The sequence below is a fragment of the Bos taurus genome, chromosome 4 (assembly GCF_002263795.3).
Source record: "Bos taurus isolate L1 Dominette 01449 registration number 42190680 breed Hereford chromosome 4, ARS-UCD2.0, whole genome shotgun sequence".
In the NCBI taxonomy this organism is placed as follows: Eukaryota; Metazoa; Chordata; class Mammalia; order Artiodactyla; family Bovidae; genus Bos; species Bos taurus.
Genome location: NC_037331.1, coordinates 43,238,316 through 43,263,763, shown reverse-complemented (window position 1 = coordinate 43,263,763; position 25,448 = coordinate 43,238,316). Strand labels below are relative to the sequence as shown.

Genomic DNA, 25,448 nt, shown 5'->3' with positions numbered 1-25,448 from the left:
CTCTGATAAAATGATGATTGGAAGCACTTGACCACATTTATAGTTCTCCTCTAAATATATATATAAAATACATATGTATGAGATAAATGATTTTAATAGTATAACTCTAGATATGGGAAGAAGCAATAAGAGGGAATTTTTTTTCTGGGACCATGATAGACGAGTAAGACTGGTATTGTCCAGAGACTTTTGACTACTGTTAATAAGGCCTAGTCCAGTAATAGCACACTGAGTGGCCTAACAATGAAATCCTCACCTGACCTAGGGATCCCTAGCACCATGGGCCAAAATAGTCACAAAATGCCTCGCAGTCCACACATTTATGACCACTAGGGAACCCTGCCAACTAAAAATGGGCACGTGTCATCTGCCTCTACACAGATAAGGTCACTTGCCACTGTAGTCACTGACCTTCAATGCCTCCTGAACTGAGGTTAGGGTGGAGGTCAGGAATGGGGCACTCTGTGCTCTGGCAGAACAGGCCTTTGGATAGTCAGATGTTCTCTGGAGATATTACGAGCTCAGTGCTTGCATCTCCTCATACCTAGAAAAGCACTAAAATCATTAAAGGGGACATCTACTCCTCATGACTAGCAGCAGGCCTCCACCAGAATGTGCGCGTGACTGCACATCCCACCCCTTCACTATAGTCATACCTAATACTGACCGCTCCCCACCTCTCTGAGGCAGTTTCTCAGTTTCTCTGAAATGCTGTCTTCTGGGCTATAGTCCTCATTTTGCCCCGAATAAGACTTAACTCACAGCTCTCATGCTGTGAATTTTGTTTTTTTTTTTTTTTTCAGTTGACAACACACAGCCTATATAGTTGGAAAAAGAAAATATTTTTGGATATATATTTTATTTGACAGTGTTTTAGAATATCATACAGTAAACAAGATTTCTGTAAAAGTTAATTTATCCATAGTGGTGCGTTTCATAAAAATAGTTGCTCACTTACAGTCTTTCTGTGACTATTAATACATGTAATTATATTTATAGAGATACAGCTGTACAGGGTAAATTCACAGCTAACACTACACAGAAATATTATTTGGAATGGGGTTTAGATGATGTGCTGTCTTCACAGGTTATGGATTACAGCCGCATAAAGCAATTACTGCACAAGTAGTAGCTGTGAACTGTGCAAATTAGAGTTTATGCAAGCGTAATCTCAAATTTTTTTTTATCCTTTTGTAACATATGGAAAATAAAGGTCAGAGGATACAGTACCCGGACGTGCAGCTACACTACAGAAGCATTGTCCAAAACCAGATTCAATAACTTAATGGCAAAATAGACTGGATTTCTAGTCCAGGGGAGAAAGACTAATTGAGATTAAACCAAAAGTACTGTAAACTGCTACATGTGTTTGTGCTTTAGTTTATGATGACTAAGTTTCATTTTTTGGAAATTGCTTTTACAGGCTGCAAGACTCTTCACTTGAGGCTTTCAACTACATTGTCCTCTTGTCAAACAACTAAACTATACCTCTGCCTGATGGGAATTAAACAGCTGGTGCTCAGGATACTGCACTTACAAAGAGAGGGAAAGAGGCAACCCAAGGAAGCTGTTTACATGTGCCCTCTTGTGATGGACCTGATCTCCCTGTTTGACTTTCTGAGTAGGGGAGGTAAGGCTTATTTGCATTTGAACTCCTGTGAGGGGCAGAGTATGGGAAGCCTCATTATTTCAGGTCCCATTAAAGAGAAACTGCCCTCTGAAACATTTGCCTTTTAGTATGTGTAGCTACAAATAAGAATGCATGGATAATTAACTGAAGGTAAAGATTAAAAATTAAAATAGAGAAGAAAGGCAAGCCTTGAAATTTTACTAGGTTATCAACCATGGGCAAGGAAACTAAACATCTAGACAAAAAAGCAAACCAAATAGAAATAAAAGGAGAAATAATAAGAAAGGTAAGCAGAAAGGAATGCTAAAAAGATCTGTGTTCTTTAATGAAAATAAATGGACTATAATAATGATTTTTTAATATAAGAGATTCATTGTAATCTGAGAAAATATAGGAGGAATACTTTGCTCTGTCAAGGTGAAAATGTAATGGAAAGAGGATTCTTAAAAAGACAACAAAATGATAGAAATATAACAATGCTGTCAAAGAAACTCCTATCTCTGAGCCTGAGACGAGAGGAAAGCCTTCTCATAAAGGAACTGCAGCAATGCCAATCTCAATTTAACAAATTGTGGTCCTTCAATTATAAAATTTGTATTGTAGATGAAAACTGATTAAGATCTATGAGCTAAACTGCAAAATTCTGACTTATGGCAAACTGCTCCCTAGAATACAATTTTTAAAACCTTTTTTTCTACCACTGAAAATGTACAGAAACGTGATTACAGAAATGGCAGTACAAATGGCAGCACACCAGTGAATTCACTAGGTTTCTAACTCACCCTGCAAGTGTGCAGGGAACACTGCTTCTAAGACTGGTGATGGGTGCCACGAGCGAGCCGTGGAAACAGGTCATGGGCGAACAGTTCCGAATGTTTCAAAGAAACCTTTTAACCCCTGTCTAGATATGTCGAGAACAATTTATTTACAACTCTTCAGATCAATTAAAAGATATAATCTTGTCTCAGTTTCAGCTTGCTCCGTGCAGTTTGATTTTTAAGGCGATATTCCAGTTTGTGATTGCTCTTAACTTGTCCAGTTTCTTGAAACAAAGTTTGGATGACATCCAAATCCTTCATGCAGTGGGGGAATTTTTTTTTCTTTTCTTTTTTTAACTAAAGCTACACTGCATTCTCTGTGATGTTCTTCATGTTATTTTGGTTCTTCCGTAGCTGCCAAAGCCCCCACTGTGTAACAGGGGCTTTAGGATCAGTTAGGTCTGCACTGTGGACACCGTCCGGACTATGCTTATTGGACACGTGGGGCTTCATGTTGGTGCTCCCAAGCCTTGGTGCCTCGTGGATTTACGCGTGTGACAGTGGAAATAAATTAAAACGCCGAGAGACGGAACCTAAGAACGGCCTGCAGGTATTGAGGCGGGGCGGCGGGCTCATCTCCCCGGGGCTGAGGCGCCGGGTTTGAGGACGCCCGGCAGCTTGTCGGAGCCCGGCACCTTCCACGGCCCGGGCGCCACGGCGGCCTTGCGCGCAGGGGCGCCCCCGGGGGGCCGCGAGCCCTGCCTGGACCCCGCCCGCGCCCCGGCCCGGCCCTCGACCTCCCGTGCGCCCCCGCCGCGGCCCGGGCCCACGAACGCAGGTGCCGCGCCGGGGCCTCCGTGCCGGCCGAGCTCGGAGCCCACCGGGGCCTGCAGCCCCTCCTTGTTGCCAGCCCGCGCCGCTTCGGCCAGTGCGGGCCCAGGCGCTCTGGTCTCCGAGGAGGGCCTGCCGGCCTCAGGCTGCCCCTGGCCGCCAGGCGCCTCCTCGAGCCCTGGTTGCACGGCCCTTTGCGGGCTGGCTGAGCGCTCGCTCTGCTCCCCAAGGCGCTGCTTCTTCTGGCTGCCGGCTGAAAGCTCCTTTGGTTTCCTAACGTCGTGTTCCCTTTTGATATCCCAAGTTGGGTCTGGGTTTGTCTGGTGGGAAGGGTCGGAGGGTGGGGCTGGATGTGATGGAGAGAATGGAGAGAGGACGTCCTCCAGGGAGACGCCTACTTCCGGCAGACCTGGGGAGGCGGCAGCGGGAGCACTCCAGGAGCCGGGTTCGTCTGTGGGGCAGGAAGCGCAGGCATTAGGGCCCGGCCGCACAGGCTTTCCACCTCTCGCCACCTCCCTCCACATTGGGAATGAGAGCAGGTGGCCGGGGACCCCCTGCTCTCGACGCCCCAAGCCACTGCCACCCCCACCCCCACTGCCAAGAGGGCAGCTGACCTCCCATCCTCTACCTCACCCCTTCCCTCCTTGCTGGGTCAGGAAGGTTGTTACAAAGCCCAGGCCTAATCCATCCCTTTGCCCTGGCCTCTTCTAACTTCCTGGGGTGTCATCAGGTCTGACAGTCAGTCCTGTGTGGAAATCTGACTTGGCTGAACATAAATCACCTAGGGCAGCCGTGAAAAATGCAGATTCTTTGATGGTCAGACCCAGAGCTTCCAGTAGGATAGGGCTACGGAAGTCCTCTGCATTTTTAACAGGCATCCAGGTAATTCAGAAAGTGATTGGAGAACCAGCCTTTGAGAAATACTGGCCTGCATTCTCTGGAAGAAGTTGGGGGAGTGACTTTCTCAGCAGTTCAGTGTCACTCAAGACATATTTCTTAGCGACCGCCAGACAGAGAATTTGGATAAAGACACCTAAAAAGGTTCGTTTTTCTGGAGACTGGGGTGGGCAGTGGGACCAGGCTGGTGTGGAAGGAGGGACCCTTCTATGAGGCTCTGCCTTAAAGTGTTAGAAAGTTTTGCAGAAACTTTGACTTCCTGGATGGACACCCTTTAGGAGCTCTTTCCTATATATATATAAAATATAATCTCCAACTTTCCTTTGGCCTTATATTGTCAACCTGAGTTCCAAGATTCAAACAGGTAATACAAAGTTGTCTACTAGATGTTCAAACTTTATTGTTGAAACACAAATTATTTTATTCTGCAGGAACCTGAGGTTGGTTGGAGACAAGAAGGCAGATACTTTGAGCTCCCCGCCTTTCGTGAGCATGCTGGTCACAACCAACTGCTGAACAGCCATTGGTAAAAGACAGGAATCTACCAGAAAAGGATATTCTGCATCCGAAGACACAAGAAGAAACCACGAGATAGCGGTAGGGGGGGCACACTCAACGATATAATCAAATCCCTTACCACCCGGGTGGGAGACCCACAAACTGGAGAATAATTAAATTGCAAAAGTCCTCCCCCAACCTAGAAGAAATAGGCATATTCTTAGAAAAGTACAAGTCTCCCACGACTGAACTAGGAAGAAGTAAAAAAAAAATAAGAACAGCCCAATGACAAGTACTAAAATTGAATCTGTGATTTAAAAACTCCCAACAAACAAAAGTTCAGGACCAGATGGTTTAATAGGCAAAGTCTACCAAACATTTAGAGAAGAGTTAATTAACATCTATCCTGAAACTATTTCAGAGGAAGGGAAACTTGTAAACTCATTCTATGAGGCCACCATCACCCTGGATTGAAAGATTCAACATTATCCAAGTGGACTATACTACCTAAGGCAGTCTGCAGAGTCAGTGCAGTTCCTAGCAAACTTTGTTTCTCACGTGGGCTCCACCATAACCCAGTCTTCTCTTTACTTCTACTCTTCCCTACCTCTGGTCTCCACGCAGCAGCAATGTCTCTGAGACATAAATTTGCTCATGCCATTCCTTTGCTTAAAACTTTTGGTGGATTCTCACTGCTCTTAGACTAATATCATTAACAAAGCCCACAAAAGCTTGCCTCATCTGGCCCCTGCCAGCCTCTCCAGCTTCACCTCCATTCATCCCCTGTTCCTCATTCACACTGGTCTTTGTGCAGTTACTCACACACACAAGCTCATTCTGTATTCTGGGACCATACATCATTGCTGGCTCCTCTGCACCCCACAGTGATTCACAGGGTGGGTTCTTTTTCATTCTTTAGGACTCCTAAATATTACCCAAGAGAACCCCAGCCCACAGTAGGGATTCTGGTCTCCTTGAGAGCTTCTTGTCTTTTTATTTCCTCATAGTGCTTATAATTTGGAATTAATACTTGGCTGCCCCTTTAATTAACATAAGTCTCAGTTAGTAGATTGTAAGTTTCATGAGGGCAGTGACCACACTGGTCTTGTGTATCACAGTGGACTTAACATCTAGCATAGTGCTTGACACAGTACTACCTGTTCACTGTATATTTGAATAAAAAATAAATCTACTGCACAAATAGAAATGGAAGACTTTCCAAGGGGAGGATGGTGGTGAAATGACGATGTCTGCTTGAAGTGTGAGAGGAAAGAAGGAAGTCTGCAGAAAGAGAGCAGAAGGAGGACACCAGTGACACCAGCTTTCCCTGGTGGCTCCTCGGATGCAGAGGGCAGAGAGGGTCCCAATCCAAGTCCATCTGATACAACAGATGTTCCTTCCCTCTGTAATCTTTGCAGTTACAATGATAATAATGCCTTTGCTTAAAGAACGTCATCCCTATGGAAGCACGAATCAACATGCCAGTGAATGTTCAGATTAGCTGACAGGTAAGACAGAACCAAAATATCTTGCAAGCAACCCCCTTTCCTAAGTTAGATCAACTTTATTCCCCTTGCTGTTATCAGCTCTAGCCAGTTTGGATCTCTCCTAGAAAACAAACCAGTGAATGCACATTACATATTACTAGTATATGGTGTACACACATTACACGCTCACAAACACACACCATTATCTCTGGATTAAAAGATGTATGACTTCTTACATTATCTTGTAGGAACCTGGCAATATTGAAAAAATAAAATGCTCTCTGACTTCATATGTCCAAGCTTTAAAAAAAAAAAAAAAAAAACCTTATCTACTGTGCTTCAACCACTCTTTTTATTTTATTGAATATCACTAGAGTGACAATAACCAGAGAGGTGATCTGCTAGGAATAAACTACTTATTGTAGTAAATATCTGTATTATTGGTTTTCCCAGGTGGCTCTTATTGGCAGCAAAAATTTGTACAGAAGAGGAAAATAAGTCAAGGAAGAGTTGATTTTTTTCTGTGCTGAAGGGTAAGGGAGACCCTTGGAAGGAAGGAAGCCAGGGATTGTTGCAGGGAAAGAGGATCTGTTTCCTGCTCTACCCCTTACCTGACAGCCTCCAGGCTTCCAGCTTGGGCTGACTGGTCCCCCAAACCCTGAAAAAGAGTTCCTGCACTTGTCTCCTCCTCTCAGTGAGGTCTGGGGCCCGAAGCCTAATGGCTGCTTTTTGGATTAGGGTATCTAGGAAAGTACCAGTCCTGTCACCACCGTTGGAATGACTAATATTGACAACAGCTAACACGGATTGAAGTGCTTCCTAGGTACCAGGAACTATTCTGAACTCTTAAGATGTATTTACTCACCTGTAAACTTGCACATTTACAGATGGGGAAACCAAGGCACAAAAAGTTTACCTTGTTCAAGACTACATAGCAGAAGGTAATAGAACAGGGTTGTTGAATGACTTTCTGAATGGGGTGAAGTTCTGCAAGCTCAGCTGGAATACTGTCACGAGACTCCTTTGCTATCAACTCTTTTGATTGGGACTCATCTCTTCTAGGGCAGCTTGACAGGAACTCCCATTTAAAGCACTGTCAGAGGCAGATCTATTATTAATCCAAATAGTCTCTGAAATGCTATTTGTGTTTGAATCTTGGACACAGAAGAATAATTACAGAGCTGGGGTGTTGTGTTGATCTGTGGAAATGCTGGGCATATTATTAGCTGGAATCAGAACAGTGAGATTAGATGTCTTAAGGTTGGGGATAATATTATATGCTTTAAAAATATCCCTCATGTTGTCACACCTTGAACCTGAATTGAATTGAAAATCTCATCTACAGTGGAAAAAGTCTCTTCAAGTGGTATTGGAAAAGTTGGATAGCTGCATGTAAATTAATGAAGTTACAACATACCCTCACACCATACACAAAAATAAACTTAAAATGGCTTTTAAAGACTTAAATATAAGACGTAACATCGTAAAACTCCTAGAAGAGAACATAGGCAAAACGTTCTCTGACATAAACTATGCCAGTGTTTTCTTTGGTCAGTCTCCCAAGGCAATAGGAAAGGAACAAATGGGACGTAATCAAACTTAGAAGCTTATAAAAGATGTTCCTTGTCGCTAATTATATTAGAGAAATGCAAATCAAAACTACAGTGAGGTACCACCTCACAGTGGTCAGAATGGCCAGCATAAAAACTGCAAATACCAAATGCTGGAGAGGATGTGGAGAAAAGGAAACTCTCCTACAGTGTTGTTGAGAATGTAAGTTGGTATAGACACTGTGGAGAACAGTATAGTGGTTTTCCAGAAACCACTAATAAAACTAAAAATAGAATTACCTTATGATCCAGTAATCCCACAACCTGAATGTCCATCCACAGATGAATGGATAAAGATCTGGTGCATATACACTGGAATACTACACACCGAAAAAGAATGCCATTTGCAATAACCTAGATGCAACTAGAGATTATCATACTAAGTGAAGTAAGTTAGAAAGACAGATACCATATGATATCACTTACACGTGGGGTCTAAAATATGACACAGATGAACCTATCTGTAAAACAAACACGGACAGAGAACAGACTGGTGTTGCCAGAGGGGAGGGGTGGGGGGGTGGGGTCAGCAGATGTAAGCTTTCATATATGGAATGGATAAACAAGGTCCTACTGTGTAGCACAGAGATACTCAATGATAAACCATAGGAGAAAAGCTTATAGAAGAAAGAATGTGCATATACTCAGTTTACTGTAGAACAGAAATTACCACAACATTGTAAATCAACTATACTTCAATAAAATAGTGAAAGGATAAATATATAGTGATATACTACTACTACTGCTACTGCTACTACTACTAAGTTGCTGTCTATGCGGCCCCAGAGACGGCAGCCCACCAGGCTCCCCCGTCCCTGGGATTCTCCAGGCAAGAACACTGGAGTGGGTTGCCATTTCCTTCTCCAATGCAGGAAAGTGAGAAGTGAAAGTGAAGTCGCTCAGTCGTGTCTGACTCTTAGCGACCCCATGGACTACAGCCTACCAGGCTCCTCTGTCCATGGGATTTTTCAGGCAAGAGTACTGGAGTGGGGTGCCATTGCCTTCTCCGATATAGTAATATAAAAATATTCAAACTAGATATTGGAAACATCTTTTACATAAATACTTTTGCTGAAATGAATAAAATTTCTGCAAAGAGATTTCTGGATTTGGTTAAGTGTTATTTCCTATAAATTGACTGGGTTAGAGAATACTGATACGGTTATACAGAAGTATATTTTCTTCTAATTTAGAATATTACAAGAAAATATAAATGATTAGATCAAAAGACAGTAATGTGAAGTCATTTTGGTATTCAGAAGAAAACTTATTAAGATGTGTTCAAACCATAATGGCTCATTGGGATTTGTTCTACCATCATGAAGATGATTGTTTTTTTATAACAAAATATAAATAAAAATGTGCATTTAAAAAAATTTCAGGAAAAAGTATTTGATTCTGCTCTTTCTGAAGCAGCGTTTCCAGTCTGGAGGCACTGTTAATAACCTTCAAGTAAGTATTTGTTTCACCTTTATTATCAGAGAGTGTAAACTAGGTGTTATAGTCACAGTTTTTAAAGTTATTAATGTTTATATTTGTTTACGATGTTTCACATCTATACTCTTTTGCAAGCATTATCAAAGATGCAGCAGTAGTAAAGCCATGGCAAAATTGACTTCCATGCTTGAGGGCAAATCTCGGTGCAAGGTGGGCTATTAACAGTGGGTCTACGGTTTACTGTGTCCTAAGTATCATACCAGCTACTGTGCCATGTCACATGTATTCTCTTTTAATCCTCACACCAGCTCTTAAGAAATGGTGCTGTCATCCCCATTTCACAGATGAGAAAACTGAGGCTTAGTTAAGCAATTTGCCCGGACCGCTCAGCTAGTAAGAATCAAGATGACTGACTACATAAAATTCCAGAGCCCAAGCCCCAAGTGTTACTAGATTTTAGTGCTTCCGGTACTTTTGTGCTTCCTAACAACTTTTTCCACATCAGGAAACACATGGAAGAAGAGCTTATTTAGACGTTGCACTGGAGTAAGCTGAAGAAGACAGTCAAGGTCTGCAGATGACAGCCAAGTGTGTCCCGAGCGCTAAAGAGAGTCCCCGTCCCGGTATAACCCATCAGAGGGGTATCATGGAGAACAGATTTTGAAATTCAGGTTTTTTTTTTTTAAGCAAGGTACATCGTGATAATCCAGATTAAACTAGGGGTGTGGGGATGCCCACAGACCAGTCTTAATTAGTAAATTATCAACATTACAAGATAGAAGAGAAACATGTCGGTTTATTTGTTCCACACATGTTTTAGAAAGCAATGTATTCTTCTAAATTAAAATCTTAAAAGTGCAATATGTAAAAGAGATAAAAGCCGGACATCCTTGGTTGGCTGAGTGGAGCCACAGTCTCTCCCATTCAACCCCAAGCCCACCTGCAATGGCTCCTCTGGCCATTTCTCAGGAACATGGAAGCTCTAACGGAATCTGAAAACCACTGCGCATTAGGGATGGGAAGAGCAAACAGTCAAGGAAGATTTGTGCAATAGGCTTTTTTCTGAGTGGTAGTAGCCAGGAGTTAGGCTTCAGAGACAGGAGATAACGGACAGAAGAGAAACAGGTGGCGATGTCTAGCACACGTGGGAAGGACAGACTTCACCTTCCAGAATTCTGCCTGGGATGGCTGCTGACCTAGAGCCTCAGTGCTCTGCTAAGTAGGAAGTGACCCCATTTGTCTTAAAGTCAGTCAGTCAGCATCTTGTGGAGAGAAGAGTATCCAGAGCAGCCAGGCTTTGAGCCCTCCTAGCCCAAACACTTGTGGCTCAGCTGGTAAAGACCTGCAATGCGGGAGACCTGGGTTCGATCCCTGGGTTGGAAAGATGCCCTGGAGAAGGGAAATGCTACCCACTCCAGTATTCTGGCCTGAAGAATTCCATGGACTGTATAGTCCATGGGGTTGCAAAGAGTCGGACACGACTGAGCGACTTTCACTTTCATTTCACTTTAAGCAAACACTTGTGGGGGGCAGTGAACTCGGGCAGGTTACGTAACCCTTTCCAGCTTCAGTTTCTCAACAGAAAATGACAATTGAGAATTAGGGAGTGTTTGCTCTGCTTCCATCACAGAAGTATGGATGATCACATAGAAGAATATATATGTGAACGTTTATATATGTGTCAGCCATAACATTCATAGTTTGAACCCAAATAAACAGATCATGCAGCTCAATATGAAGAAAAATTGAAATGTGTAGATATCTAAATAGACATTCTCCAAAGAAGATATACAGATGGCCAAAAAGGACATGAAAGTATGTTTAATACCACTTACTATCACAGAAATGCAAAACAAAACTACAAGGTACCACTTCCCATAAGCAGAATGGCCTTCACTAAAATGTCTGTATGCAATAAATGTGGAGGAGGGCATGGAAAAAGAACTCTCCTACACTGTGGGTGAGAATGTATGTAATCTGGTAAGAGCCATTATGAGGGCCACTGTGGTGGCTCAGATGGGAAAGAATCTGCCTGCAATGTGAGAGACCGAGGTTATATCCCTGGAGATCCCCTGGAGGAGGGCATGGCAACCCACTCCAGTATTCTTGCCTGGACAATACCCATGGACAGAGGAGCCCGGCGGGCTACAGTCCACAGGGTCTCAAAGAGTCAGACATGACTGAATGACTAAGCATAGCACATTAAGATTCCTAAAAAGCAAAGCTATCACATGATCCACAATCCCACACCTGGGAATGTACTCAAGAAAACAGTAAGGTAAAAGTACATGCCTCCCAACGTCATTGCAACACTACTTTCAATAGCAAAGACCTGGAAGCCACCAAACTATTAGCAGATGAGTGAATAAGGATGTGGTACACGTATACAATGGAATATTGCTCAGTCATAAAGTAATGCCACTTGGGACCCCACCGCTGGATTTGGAGATGATTGTACTGTGGGTAACAGGTCACACAGAGAAAGACAGCATAGGATACCAGGTTGAGGTGGAACCAAAATGGATAGGAATACACAAATTAACAAAACAAAAATACACAGACATAAAAAACTTTTGGTTACTAAAGAAAGGTGCAAGAGAGGGATATATTAGCACTTTGGGATTAGCATACCTGTAGAGGTACTGAGCAAGGACCTACTGTCCAGCACAGGGTATTCACTCAGCAATCTGGAATAAGCTATCTGGGAAAAGTGGCCTAAAATGAGTATACACAGCCCTATGTATAATTGAGTCAAGCTGCTTGACAAGGAAAACAAACCCAAGTTTATCAACTATTTCAGTAGAAATAAAAATGAAATAAAAATATAAACAGGAATGATGCCTAGTATATTCTCACACCTGGGTGAACAGAGCTGGTGGGACATCCCTGGACCCTGAGCATCCAGGGTCCTAAAGCTGGACTGTCCTAAGGCTGAGGGAGCGAGCAGGATGGGGCAGGAAAGGAACTCTTAGATCTGCACTGCCTGGTTCCTCTGCATAGGCTCACAGGCCCCAGACCCCGGCGGGGCATCTGTCAGCAAAGCCAGGTCTAGTGCACCCAAAGGTGATGGACCCTGTCGGTTGCAAGACTTTGAGGAGTCACTGGGTCTCCACATCTCCTGGTGCTGGGGTTCCCACCTCCAGCCTCCTTCCTTAGAGTCACACTGCCTACAGACACAGTTCCCTCACCACAGTGCTTTTGTAGGTGTTGGGATTTGCTCCTGGGTGAAGGGTATAGGGGTGAAAATGGTGAGACAGAAGCCCTGGATGTGTGTTCTGGCACATTCAACTCTCATTTACAACTGCAGACTTTCCCTGCCTGAGTAACCAGAGGTGGGGAGGAAGAAATCCTGCCGCCCAGTGGTCATTTCCCAGAACTACAGCTATATCTCCAGTGTTGGCACTGGAGATGCCCATACTATGGAACCAGGTCAGATAGACAAAAATAGACACTGCATGATATTAGTTTGAAGTGTAATCTGAACATGGATAGAAATACACAAACTGACAACAGAGAAACATGCTCAGAGGCTTAGAAAAGAAATCTATTGTTACCAAGAGGAAATGTGCAGAAGAGAAGTAAATTAGCACTTTGGGATTAACATGTAACGTATTTTTTGGGCTTCCCTGGTGGCTCAGATGGTGAAGAGTCTGCCTGCAGTGCGAGAGACCCGGGTTCGATCCCTGGGTCAGGAAGATCCCTTGGAGAAGGAAATAGCAACCCACTCCAGTATTCTTGCCTGGAAAATCCCATGGACAGAGAAGCCTGGCAGGCTACAGTCCATGGGGGTCACAAAGAATTGAACACGACTGAGCAACTTCCCTTTCTTTTCTGATATTTCTAAGTCAACAAGGCCCTACTGTCCAACATAGGGAACTCTACTCAACACTCTGGAAGAAGCTATCTGGGACTAGAGTCCAAAAACAAGTAGATGTACTCCTATCTGTAACTGAATCGATGCCAAAACAAATGCAACTTTGTAAATCAACTGTACTGCATTAGAAACTAAAATGAAGATATCATGAAAAGGAATAATGCCTACTATAGTCACCTCTTGCCTGTGTGGTCAGGGCTGGGGGTACCATCCCTAGAGCCTGAACCAGATTGAGTTGAAAAGCTCAACTGAGGGGGATGGAAAGGATCTGCCAGGAAAGGAAGCCCCTTGGGCCCATGGTGCCTGGTCCCTCCATGTGGGACCACAGTCCCCAGATCACATCGGGCCCTTTAACAGCAAAGCCAAGCATAGTGCACTCAAAGGATGATGGACCCTCAGGTTGCCAGGACTTTGAGGAGTCACCTGGTCTCCATGTCCCCTGGTGCTGGGGTTCCCACCTCCAGTCTCCTTCCTTACAGACACTCCATGTATAGAGAATAGCTCCCAACACAGCGCTTTTGCAGGGGTTGGGATTTTTCCCACATTGAAAGGTAAGGGGATGGAAGTGGTGAGACACAGCCCTGGGTCTGTGTTCTGGCACATTCTGCCCTCCTTTACAACCTAAGAGCAGGACTGCCCCTAATCATCCCCTCACCCTGGTTACCAAAGGTGGACAAGATGGACTCCTGCCACCTTGTGGCTATTTCCTAAACTACAACTTAAAATCAGTGCTTTGGGGAATCGCACTCTTAAGGATATTAGGTTCATTAAAAAAAAAAAAAAAGACCTCAAGAACTGTAAAGTCATACTTGAAAAATATTTTTTAAAAAGGCCAACTTGCAATACGCTCATTTCAGGAGAAAAGTCATTTCAAATTTACTCATTTTTTTTTTTAATGTAAACTAGGAAAGATGGTCAACACCTAACAGAAGCAGGAGATATTAAGAAGAGGTGGCAAGAATACACAGAAGAACTGTACAATAAATATCTTCACGACCCAGAGAATCACGATGGTGTGATCACTCACCTAGAGCCAGACATCCTGGAATGTGAAATCAAGTGGGCCTTAGAAAGCATCACTACAAACAAAGCTAGTGGAGGCGATGGAATTCCAGTTGAGCTATTTCAAATCCTGAAAGATGATGCTGTGGAAGTGCTGCACTCAATATGCCAGCAAATGTGGAAAACAGCAGTGGCCACAGGACTGGAAAAGGTCAGTTTTCATTCCAATCCCAAAGAAAGGCAATGCCAAAGAATGCTCAAACTACCGCACAGTTGCACTCATCTCACACGCTAGTAAAGTAATGCTCAAAATTCTCCAAGCCAGGCTTCAGCAATATGTGAACCGTGAACTTCTAGGTGTTCAAGCTGGTTTTAGAAAAGGCAGAGGAACCAGAGACCAAATTGCCAACATCTGCTGGATCATCGAAAAAGCAAGAGAGTTCCAGAAAAACATCTATTTCTGCTTTATTGACTATACCAAAGCCTTTGTGTGGATGACAATAAACTGTGGAAAATTCTGAAAGAGATGGGAATACCAGACCACCTGATCTGCCTCTTGAGAAACCTATATGTAGGTCAGGAAGCAACAGAACTGGACATGGAACAACAGACTGGTTCCAAATAGGAAAAGAAGTATGTCAAGGCTGGATATTGTCACCCTGCTTATTTAACTTATATGCAGAGTACATCATGAGAAATGCTGGGCTGGAAGAAGTACAAGCTGTAATCAAGATTGCCGGAAGAAATATCAATAACCTCAGATATGCAGATGACACCACCTTTATGGCAGCAAGTGAAGAGGAACTAAAAAGCCTCTTGATGAAAGTGAAAGAGGACAGTGAAAAAGTTGGCTTAAAGCTCAACATTTATAAAATGAAGATCATGGCATCTGGTCCCATCACTTCATAAGAAATAGATGGGGAAACAGGGGAAAGAGTGTCAGACCTTTTTTTTTTTTTTGGCTCCAAAATCACGGCAGATGGTGATTGCAGCCATGAAATTGAAAGATGCTTACTCCTTGGAAGGAAAGTTATGACCAACCTAGATAGCATATTCAAAAGCAGAGACCTTACTTTGCCAACAAAGGTCCGTCTAGTCAAGGCTATGGTTTTTCCTGTGGTCATGTATGGATGTGACAGTTAGACTGTGAAGAAAGCTGAGTGCCGAAGAATTGATGCTTTTGAACTGTGGTGTTGGAAAAGAATCTTTAGAGTCCCTTGGACTACCAGGAGATCCAACCAGTCCATTCTGAAGGAGATCAGCCCTGGGATTTCTTAGGAAGGAATGATGCTAAAGCTGAAACTCCAGTACTTTGGCCACCTCACATGAAGAGTTGACTCATTGGAAAAGACTCTGATGCTGGGAGGGATTGGGGGCAGGAGGAGAAGGGGATGACAGAGGATGAGATGGCTGGATGGCATCACTGACTCGATGACGTGAGTTTGAGTGAACTCCGGGAGATGGTGATGGACAGGGAGGCCTGGCGTGCTGCGATTTATGGGGTCGCAAAGAGTCAGACACGACTGAGTGACTGATCTGATCTGAACTTGGAAAGATGGTCAACATCCCTCATTATCAGAGAAATGTAAATCAAAATTAAAATGAGGTACATCCTTGCACCAATTAGAGCAGGCATCGTCAAAGTCTACAGCAGTAAATGCTGGGAAAGGTGTGGAGGAATGAACTCTCCTGCACTGTGGGTGGGAATGTAACCTGGTAAGAGCCACTAGGAAGGACACTATGGAGGTTCCTTAAAAAATGAAGTAAACGCTACCATATGATCTGCAATCTCACCTCTGGACACATACCCGACAAAACCCTAAGGGAAAAGAAACATGCACCGTAATGTCATTTCAACACTACTTTCAACAGACACGACCTGTCCATCAGCAGCGAATGCATAAGGAAGAGGTGGTGCATGTATACAAGGGAATATTGGGCAGCCATAAGATAGAATAAATTAATGCTACTTTCAGCAACATAGATGGACTCGGAGATGATCATATCATGGGTAGCAGGTCACACAGAGAAAAAGATAGCATACATATCCCGCTGGGGTGCAACCTAAAAATGGATAGAAATACATGAACTGACCAAACAGAAATACACTCAGAGGCTTAGAAAAGAAACCTATGGTTACTGGAGAGGGAAAATACTGGACAGGGGTGAATCAGCATGTGCGATTATTACATGAAAACTGGCATCTGTAGAGATAATCAACAAAGACCTGTTGTTCTGTACAGGGAATGCTAGTCAGCACACTGGAGAAAGCTATCTGGGAAGTGGGGCAAAAACCAGTAGATGCACTCCTATGTATAACAATGCATGTGCTTGATGGGGAAAAGCAAAGCAACATTGTTTATTATCTCTGTTCCAATAGAAATAAAAATGATACAAAACTATAAACAGGAATGATGTCTACTATATTCCCCTCAGGCTTGGGTGTTTGGTACTGGTGGGACATCCCTGGAGCCTGAGCAGCTAGGGTCCTAAGGCTGGACTGTCCTAAGGCTGAGGAAGCTGAGAAGGATGAGGCAGGACAGGAACCCTTAGACCTGCACTGCCTAGTCAGTCTGCATGGGCCCACAGCCCCCAGATCCAGGTGGGGCATCTGACAGCAAAGTCAAGTCTAGTGCACCCAAAGGATTATGGACCCTGTGGGTTGCAAGACTTTGAGGAGTCACCTGGTCTCTCTGTCTCCTGATGCTGCGGTTCCCACTCCAGTCTCCTTCCTTAGAATCACCCCACATATAGATGAAAGCTCCCTCAGCACCGCACTTTTGTAGAGGTTGGGATTTATTCCTGCATGAAGGGTAAGGGGATGCAAGTGGGGAGACAAGCCCTGGGTATGTGTTCTGGCACATTCAGCTCTCATTTTATAACCGCAGACTTTCCCTCATTTCCCCCTTGCCTGAGTAACCAGAGCTGGGGAAAAAGAAATCCTGCTGCCTCGTGGCCATTTATGATTACCACAGCTATAAAATCAGTGCTATGAAATCTTCCCTCAAGAAATGTGCTGTGGTAAGTAATCAAAAGAAGATTCAAAACACAGCCACTTTCAAGAAGCTCTTTTCAAGAGAGAAGCTATTTCAAATTTCCTTAATACTTAAAAAAAAAAAACATAAAAGACACGGAAAGATGCTCAACACTGCTCAATATCAGAGAAATATAAATCAAAAGTAAAACGAGGTACCACCTTGCACCAGTCTGAGTGACCATCGTAGAAAAGCTTACAAGCAGTAAATTTTAAGGATCACATGCTAAAAAGGAATACTCGTATGCTGTGGGTGGCAGGAGCTGTTATGAAGGATACCATAGATGTTCCTTAAAAAACAAAGTGATAGCTACCACATAATCCACAATTCCACTCCAGGGCATATATATGACAAAAACCCTAAGGCTAAAGACACATGTACCCCAACATAATTGCAAAACTACTTTAAACAGTCATGACATGGAAGCCACCAGACTGTCCATCAGCAAATGAACGCATACAGACGATGTGGTACACATATATTAATACAAGGGAATACAGTTCAGACAAGAAAAGGAATGCAGTGATGTCACCGCCTATAACATAAGTGGGCCTGGAGATGATCATACTATGGGACACAGGTTAGATAGAGAAAGACAGAAAGCTTATGATATTACATTGAGGTGCAATCTCAAATTGGATAGAAATATATGAATTTACAAAACAGAGAAACCCTCAGAGACAGAAAAAACTTAAGGTTACCAGAGGGGAAAGGTGCAGGAGAAGAAAAAATTAGCACATGGGATTAATACATGAACACTGATTTCTGTAATAGATACTCAACAAGGTCCTACTGTCCAGTAGAGGGGACTCTACTCAACACTCGGGAAGAAGCTGTCTGGGAGGGTCTGAAAATGAGTAGATGTATGCCTATGTATAACTAAGTCAAGCTGTGTGACACCTAAAACAAACACATTATAAATCACCATACTCAAATAGATACTGAATATTAAATGAAAATGCTAAAAGCAACGATGCCTATTATATTCACCTCTTGCCTGGGTGTTCAGGGCTGGTGGGATGTCCCTGGAGCCTGAGCCGGATAGGGTTCTAGGTTGGACTGTCTTAAGGCTGAAGGAGCTGGGAAGGATGTGCCAGGAAAGGAACTCTTTGACCTGGAGTGCCTGGTCCCTCTTATGAGACCACCGTCTCAGATCCACATGGGCTATGGGACAACTCAGCCAAGCCTAGTGCACCCAAAGGATGATGGACCCTGTGAGTTGTGAGACTTGGAGGAGTCACCAGGTCTCCATGTCTCTTAGTGCTGGGGTTTCCACCTCCAGCCTCCTTCCTTAGAGTGACCCCACCTAGAGACCACAGCACCCTCATCACAGCACTTCTGTAGAGGCTGGGGTTTGTTCCTGGGTGAAGGGTAAGGGGGTGGAAGTGGTGAGGCAGAAGCCCTGGGCGTGGGTTCTGCCACATTCTGTTCTCATTTAGAACCCACAGCAGGACTTTCCCTCATCTCCGCCTTGCTGCTGCTGCTAAGTCGCTTCAGTCGGGTTCGACTCTGTGCGACCCCATAGACGGCAGCCCACCAGGCTCCCCCGTCCCTGGGATTCTCCAGGCAAGAACACTGGAGTGGGTTGCCATTGCTTTCTCCAATGCCTGAAAGTGAAAAGTGAAAGGGAAGTCGCTCAGTCGTGTCCGACTCTTCGCGACCCCATGGACTGCAGCCCACCAGGCTCCTCCCTCCATGGGATTTTCCAGGCAAGAGTACTGGAGTGGGGTGCCATCGCCTTCTCCGCATTACCAGAATAGTAACCAGAGGTGGGGGGAAAGAAATCCTGCCACCACGTGGTCGTTTCCCTAAACTACAACTTTAAAACCAGTCTTTCGGCCACGCATTCACAACCACTGTGTGGTTATTAATGAAAACAGCCCTCAAGATATGTGCTTTGTAAGTAAATGGAAAGAAAATTCAAAAAATGCATCTTTAAGAAGTCCATTTCCAAAGAGAAGCCATTTCAGTGTTACTCAATAATGCTTTTGTTTTTATAAAAGGACAGGAAAGATGTTCAACATCACTCATTATCAGAGAAGTGTAAATCACAACTACAAGGATTTATCAGAAGCCATCATTCATTAACCTCCAATTAAAATAAATAAATTTATATTAAAAAATGGACAATTAAAAGGGATTAATGTCCAGCATATATAAAGAACTCCTACAAGTCAGTAAGAGAAAAGGCAAAAGCCCAGTGTGCTTAGTCGTGGTTTTGTGTGTGTGTGTGTGAAAAAAAAAAAAAGCCTACTGGCACTGATTTTGGGGACGGCATGGTGAAAAAGATCTCTAGTATGCTCTGGGTGGGAATGTAACCTGGTAAGAGCCATTGCAAATGACACGATGGAGGTTCCTTTAAAAATGAAACGAGAGCTACCACATGATCTGTAATCCCACTCCTGGGCATATACCTGATGAACTCTCTAAGGTGAAAGACACATGAACCTCAATGCCATTGCAACACTACTTTGAATGGCCAAGACATGGAAGCCACCAAACTGTCCATTAGCAGATGAGTGCATGAAGATGTGGTACATGTATACAAAGGAATATTGCCTACCATAAAAAAAGGAATAAAGTTATGTCACTTGGAAGAACACTTGGCTCCTCCAATCCACTTGGTGGATTTGGAGATGATCATACTATGGGAAGCAGGTCCGATCAAGAAAGACAGACAGCATGTGATACCAGGTTGCGGTGGAAACAAAAATGGATAGAAAAGTGAACTGAAAAAGCAAATACCCAGATGTAAAACAGTGAACTTTCGGTTCACAAGGCCCCTCAGGTGAATAATAGCCTACCCTGAAGAAACGTGCTGTGGTAGGTATTCAAAAGAAAATTCAAAATAAGGCCGTTAATTTAAGAAGCCCATTTCAAGAGAGAGGCCATTTCAGTTTTACTCAAATTGTGACTCAAAAACATTTTACTTTTTATTTTCCCCTGTAAAGGACATAGAAAGATGCTTCACATCACTTATCATAAAAATGTAAATCAAAACTATAATAAGGTAAAACCTAGCACTAGTCTGAGGGGCCATCATCAAAATGTCTACAAGCAGTAAGTGTTGCAGAGGACCTAGAAAAAAAAGGATTCTCCTAAGCTGTGGGTGGGGACGGTACCTGGTAAGAGTCACTACAGAGAACATTGTGGAGGTTCCTTAAAAATGAAATTACAGTGCCCACAGGATCAGCAGTGGGCTGATCCTGTGGGATCAGCAGTCCAACTCTTGGGAATATACTTGAAGAAAACCCAAAGCACCCACCCAAACGTCACTGCAGTAATACCTTCAGTCGCCAAGAAGCCAACAAACTGTCCATCAGCAGATGAAGGCATAAAGACGATGTGGTGCATTTATACAAGGGAACATCACTAAGCCATAAAAAAGAAAAAATAATGCCACTTGTAACAACTCAGGTGGACTTGGAGATGATCATACTGTGGGACGTCGGTTAGATAAAGACAGATAGTATATACATCATGTTCAGGTGGAATCAAAAAATGGATAGATACACCCTAATTGAAAACAGACACATCCTCAGAGACTTAGAAAACTATATTTACCAAAGAGGAAAGGTGGGAAAGAGGGAAAAATTAATACATGGGATTAATATATGAACACGGATACGTTTAATAGATGATCAACAAGCACCTTCTGTCCGCACAGGGAACTCCACTCAGCACTCTGCAAGGTGCTGTGTGGGAAATGAAGGCAGGAATGAGTAGACGTGGCCCTGTGTGTAACTGAATTGAGCTGCTTGACACCAAAAACAAATACAACACTGTTTATCAACTGTGTTCCAACAGAAATAGAAAGTGAACTGAAAATATAAATAGGAAGGATACCTACGACATTCCCCTCATGCCTGGGTGGCCGGGGTACCTACCTCTGGCTCAGCTGGGTTGGGTCTTAAGCCTGGACTGTCCTAAGGCTGAGGGAGAGGGCATGAGGTGCCAGGAAAGGAACTGCCTTAGACTCATAGTGCCTGGTCCCTCCTCATGGGACCACAGTCCCCATATCCAGGCAGGTGATCTGACATCAAAGCAGGCCTAGTGCACCCAAAGGATGATGGAGCCTCTAGGTTGCAGGTCCTTTGAGGAGTCACCTGGTCTCCACATCTCCTGGGGCTGGGGTTCCCACCTGCAGCCTCGCTCCTTACTGCTATCCTGCCTATAGATGACAGCCCTCTCACCACGGCACATTTGCAGGGCTTCGGATTTGCCCTGGAGGAAGGGTAAGGGGGTAGAAATGGTGAGACAGAAGCCCTGGGTGTGGCTGTTGGCACATATTGCTCTCACCTATAACCCAAGACTTTCCCTCATCTCCCCCTTGCCAGAGCAACCAGAGGTGAGGAGGAAGAAATCCCGCTGCCTCGTTGCCATTCCCCATAACTACAGCTGTAAAATCAGTGCTTAGGGGAACTGCATTCACAAGGCTACTAATGAAAACTCCCCTCAAGAAATGTGCTGAGGTAGGTAATGGAAAGAAATTTCAAAACACAGCCAACTTTCAAGAAACCCATTTCAAGAGAGAAGCCATTTCAATTTTTCTCAAAAATATATTGTTTTGTTTTTTAATGTAAAAAGGCCATGGAAAGAAGCTCAACATTGCTTATTATCAGAGAAATATAAATCGAAACTATGAGGAACCACCTTGCACCAGTCCAAGCGGCCATGCAAGAAAAGTCTACAAGTAATAAATGCTGGGGAGGGTGTGGAGAAAAAGAACTCTCCTATGCTCTGGGTGGGAATGTTACCTGGTAATAGCCACTACGGAGAATACTATGGAGGTTGCTTAGAAAACGAAATGAGAGCTACCACATGATCCACAATTCTACTCCTGGGGATACACCTGAGGAAAATCCTAAGTCAAAAGACACATGTACTCCAATGTCATCGCAACACTACCTTTAATAGTCAAGACCTGAAAGCCACCACACCGTCCACCAAAGGAATGGATGAAGATGATGTAGTACATGTATCCAGGGGGATATTGCTCAGACAAGAAAAAGAATAAAGTAATGTCACTTCCTACACATACATGGATCTGGAGATGAGCATACTATGGGAAGCAGGTTAAAGACAGCATATGATACCACTTTGGAGTGGAATCCACAGATATATAGAAATACACAAATTTACAAAATAGAAACACACTCAGACTCAGAAACTTAAGGTGACCGGAGGGGAAGGGTGCTGGAGAGGGATAAATTAGCAAGTGGGATAAATATATGAACACCGATACTGTAATAGATAATCAACAAGGACCTCCTGTCCAGCACAGGGAACTCGATTCAACACTCTGGAAGAAACTATCTGGGAAGAGAGGCCAGAAGTGAGCAGATGCATCCATCTGTAAAACTGAATTGAGCTGCTTGGCACCAAAAACAAACACAACATTGTTTATCAGGTGTATTCCAATAAATACAAAAACGAAAGGAAAATATAAACCGGAAGGATGCCTGCTATATTCCCCTCGTGCCTGGGTGATCTGGGCTAGTGGGACCTCTGTGGAGCCTGAGTTGGTTAGCATTCTAAGACCAGACTGTCTTAAAGTTGAGGGAATAGTCACAAGGTGCCAGCAAAGGAACACCCTTGAACCCATGGTGTCTTGTCCCTTTGCATGGGACCACAGTCTGAAGATCCAGGTGGGCTATCTGACAACTTAGCCAGGCCTACCGCACCCAAAGGATGACGGACCCTCTGGTTTTAAGACTTTGAGGAGTCACCTGGTCTCCATGTCTCCTGGTGCTGGGGTTCCTACCCCTAGCCTTTTTGGTAGCATTCTCATCACAGGGTTTTTGTAGGGACTGGGATATTTTTTGGGGGGCAGAGTGTAAGAGGGTGGAAGTGGTGAGACAGAAGTCATGGGTGTGTGTTTTCTGGCACATTCGGCTCTCATTTACAACCTAGGAGCAGGCCTTTCCCTCATCTGCCCTTTGCCCCTGTAACCAGTTGGGGGGAAAGTGAAATTCTGCCACCTGGTGGCCATTTCCTATAACTGCCACTTTAAAACCAGTGTTTAGGGGAATGGCTGTAGAAGGCGATGGCACCCCACTCCAGTACTCTTGCCTGGAAAATCCCATGGATGGAGGAGCCTGGTAGGCTGCAGTCCATGGGGTCACTAAGAGTCGGACACGACAGCAACTTCCCTTTCACTTTTCACTTTCATGCATTGGAGAAGGCAATGGCAACCCACTCCAGTGTTCTTGCCTAGAGAATCCCAGGGACAGGGAGCCTGGTGGGCTGCCGTCTATGGGGTCACACAGAGTCGGACATGACTGAAGTGACTTAGCAGTAGCAGCAGCAGGGGAATGGCATTCACAAGGCCTGCTGGTTCTTAATGAAAATTGCCCTCAAGAAATGTGCTGTGGTAGGTAATTGAAAGAAAATTCGAAACACAGTCAACTTTCAGGAAACCCATTTCAAGAGAGAAGCCATTTCAATTTTCCTCAAAAAAAAAAAAAAAAAATTTTTTTTCCCTAAGTGAAGGACATGGAAAGATGCTCAGCATCGCTCATGAATGGAGACATGTAAATGAGAACTACAATAAGGTACCAACCTGCATCAGTCCAAGCAGTCATCACAGAAAGGTCTACAAGCAGTAAATGTTGGGGAGGGTGTGGAGAAAGAACTCTCCTGTGCTGTGGCTGGGAACGTAACCTGGTAAGAGCCTCTATGAAGGACACCATGGAGTGGAGGTTCCTTTAAAACTGAGACGAGAGCTACCACAGGACCCTCAATCCCATCACTGGGCAAACACCTAACAAAAACCCTAAGGCAGAAGACAGACAACCCCCAAGGTCACTGCAACACTACCTTCATTAACCAAGACCTGAAGCCACCAAACTTTCTATCAGCAGTTGAAATCATAAAGAAGATGCGGCACTTATATACAGGGAATGTGCTGCTGCTGCTAAGTTGCTTCAGTCGTGTCCAACTCTCTGCGACCCCATAGACGGCAGCCCACCAGGCCCCGCCGTCCCTGGGATTCTCCAGGCAAGAACACTGGAGTGGATTGCCATTTCCTTCTCCAGTGCATGAAAGTGAAAAGTGAAAGTGAAGTCTGTCAGTCATGTCCGACTCTTAGCTACCCCATGAACTGCAGCCCACCAGGCTTCTCTGTCCATGGGATTTTCCAGGCAAGAGTACTGCAGTGGGGTGTCATTGCCTTCTTCAGAAGGGTAATGGGGAAGAAATAATAATACACCAGCTCTTGGGTGTTTTTTTTCTGGCACATTCCCCTCTCATTTACAACCAGGAAGAGACCTTTCATGAAGGCTCCTGTTGCCAGAAGAACCAGATTTGGGCATGAAGAAACCCTGCCACCTTGTGGCCATTTCTGGTAAAAACAACTTTAAAACCAGTGATTTTGGAAACTTCCAAGTGGCAACCCACTCCAGTATTCTTGCCTGGAGAATCCCAGGGACGGAGGAACCTGGTGGGCTACAGTCCATGGGGTCACGAAAAGTCGGACATGACCGAAGCAACTTAACACACATATTCACAAGGCCTGAAGGGCTGTCAGTGACAGTATCCCTCAAGAAATGTACTGGAGTAGGTAATCAAAAGAGAATTCAGAAGAAAGCAGGCTTTCAAGAAGACAATTTGAAGACAAATTGTATTCACACCATTTTTTTTTAACATATGAAAAAATGCTTAACATTACTCACTATTAGAGAAACGCAAGTCAAAACTACAGTGAGGTATCATTGGCACAAATCGAGTGGTCATTATCAAAAAGTCTACAAAGAATAAATGCTGTGGAGGGCATGGGAGAAAGGGTACCACCCTACACTGTTGGTGGGAATGTAAATTGGGAATAGGCTGTATGGAGAACAGTATGGATGTTCCACAAAATAAATTAAAATAGAGCTATCACATGATCCCAAATACCATATCTGGGCATATTCTTAGAGAAAACCAGAATTCAAAATGACACATGTACCCCAACATTGATTCCAGCACTATTTACAACAGCCAGGACAAAAAAGCAATGAACGTGTCCATGGAGAGGTGGATAAAGAAGATATGGTACATATGTAGAAGTGAATATTACTCAGCCATACAAAGAGTGAAATAATGCCATTTATAGCAACATAGCCGTATCTGGAGATGATCATACTCAGTGAAACAAGTCAGAGAAAGAAAAATATCGTATGATATAAATTATAGGTGGAATCTAATAATAGATGGCTTCCCTGGTGACCTGCAATGTAGGAGACCTGAGTTCAAGCCCTGGGTCTGGAAGACCCCTTGGAGAAGGAAATGGCAACCCATCCAGTATTCTTGCCTGGGAAATCCCATGGACAGGGGAGGCTGGCAGGCTACAGTCCATGGGGTCACAAAAGAGGTGGACAAGACTGAGAGACTAAACAATAATAGATAT

The 25,448-nt window shown here is 43.9% G+C and overlaps 2 protein-coding genes across 38 annotated transcripts in view; one reads left to right on the top strand and one right to left on the bottom strand.

Annotated features, from left to right (window-relative positions):
- Positions 1 to 16,430, top strand: part of PHTF2 (putative homeodomain transcription factor 2) — a 202,469-nt gene extending 186,039 nt beyond the window's left edge. For 11 of the 24 annotated variants that reach the window (XR_009494150.1, XR_009494149.1, XR_009494151.1 and 8 more), the window contains 3 exons: positions 1,424 to 2,998; positions 4,094 to 4,260; positions 4,548 to 8,811. The gene's annotated coding sequence lies outside the window, so the exon portion shown is untranslated. Of the gene's footprint in view, positions 1 to 1,423; positions 2,999 to 4,093; positions 4,261 to 4,547; positions 8,812 to 9,093; positions 9,164 to 9,653; positions 9,840 to 13,928 lie in introns of those variants that run through there. The other 13 variants (XR_009494147.1, XR_009494141.1, XR_009494145.1 and 10 more) reach the window with 13 other exon arrangements.
- The window catches only part of MAGI2 (membrane associated guanylate kinase, WW and PDZ domain containing 2), a 1,467,480-nt gene continuing 1,442,853 nt past the window's right edge, over positions 822 to 25,448 (bottom strand). For 11 of the 14 annotated variants that reach the window (XM_059886037.1, XM_059886041.1, XM_059886040.1 and 8 more), the window contains one exon: positions 822 to 3,670. In XM_059886037.1, coding sequence (XP_059742020.1) covers positions 3,021 to 3,670 — 650 coding nt within the window. In that variant the 3' untranslated portion in view covers positions 822 to 3,020. The remainder of the gene's footprint in view (positions 3,671 to 25,448) is intronic. The other 3 variants (XM_059886047.1, XM_059886048.1, XM_059886050.1) reach the window with 1 other exon arrangement.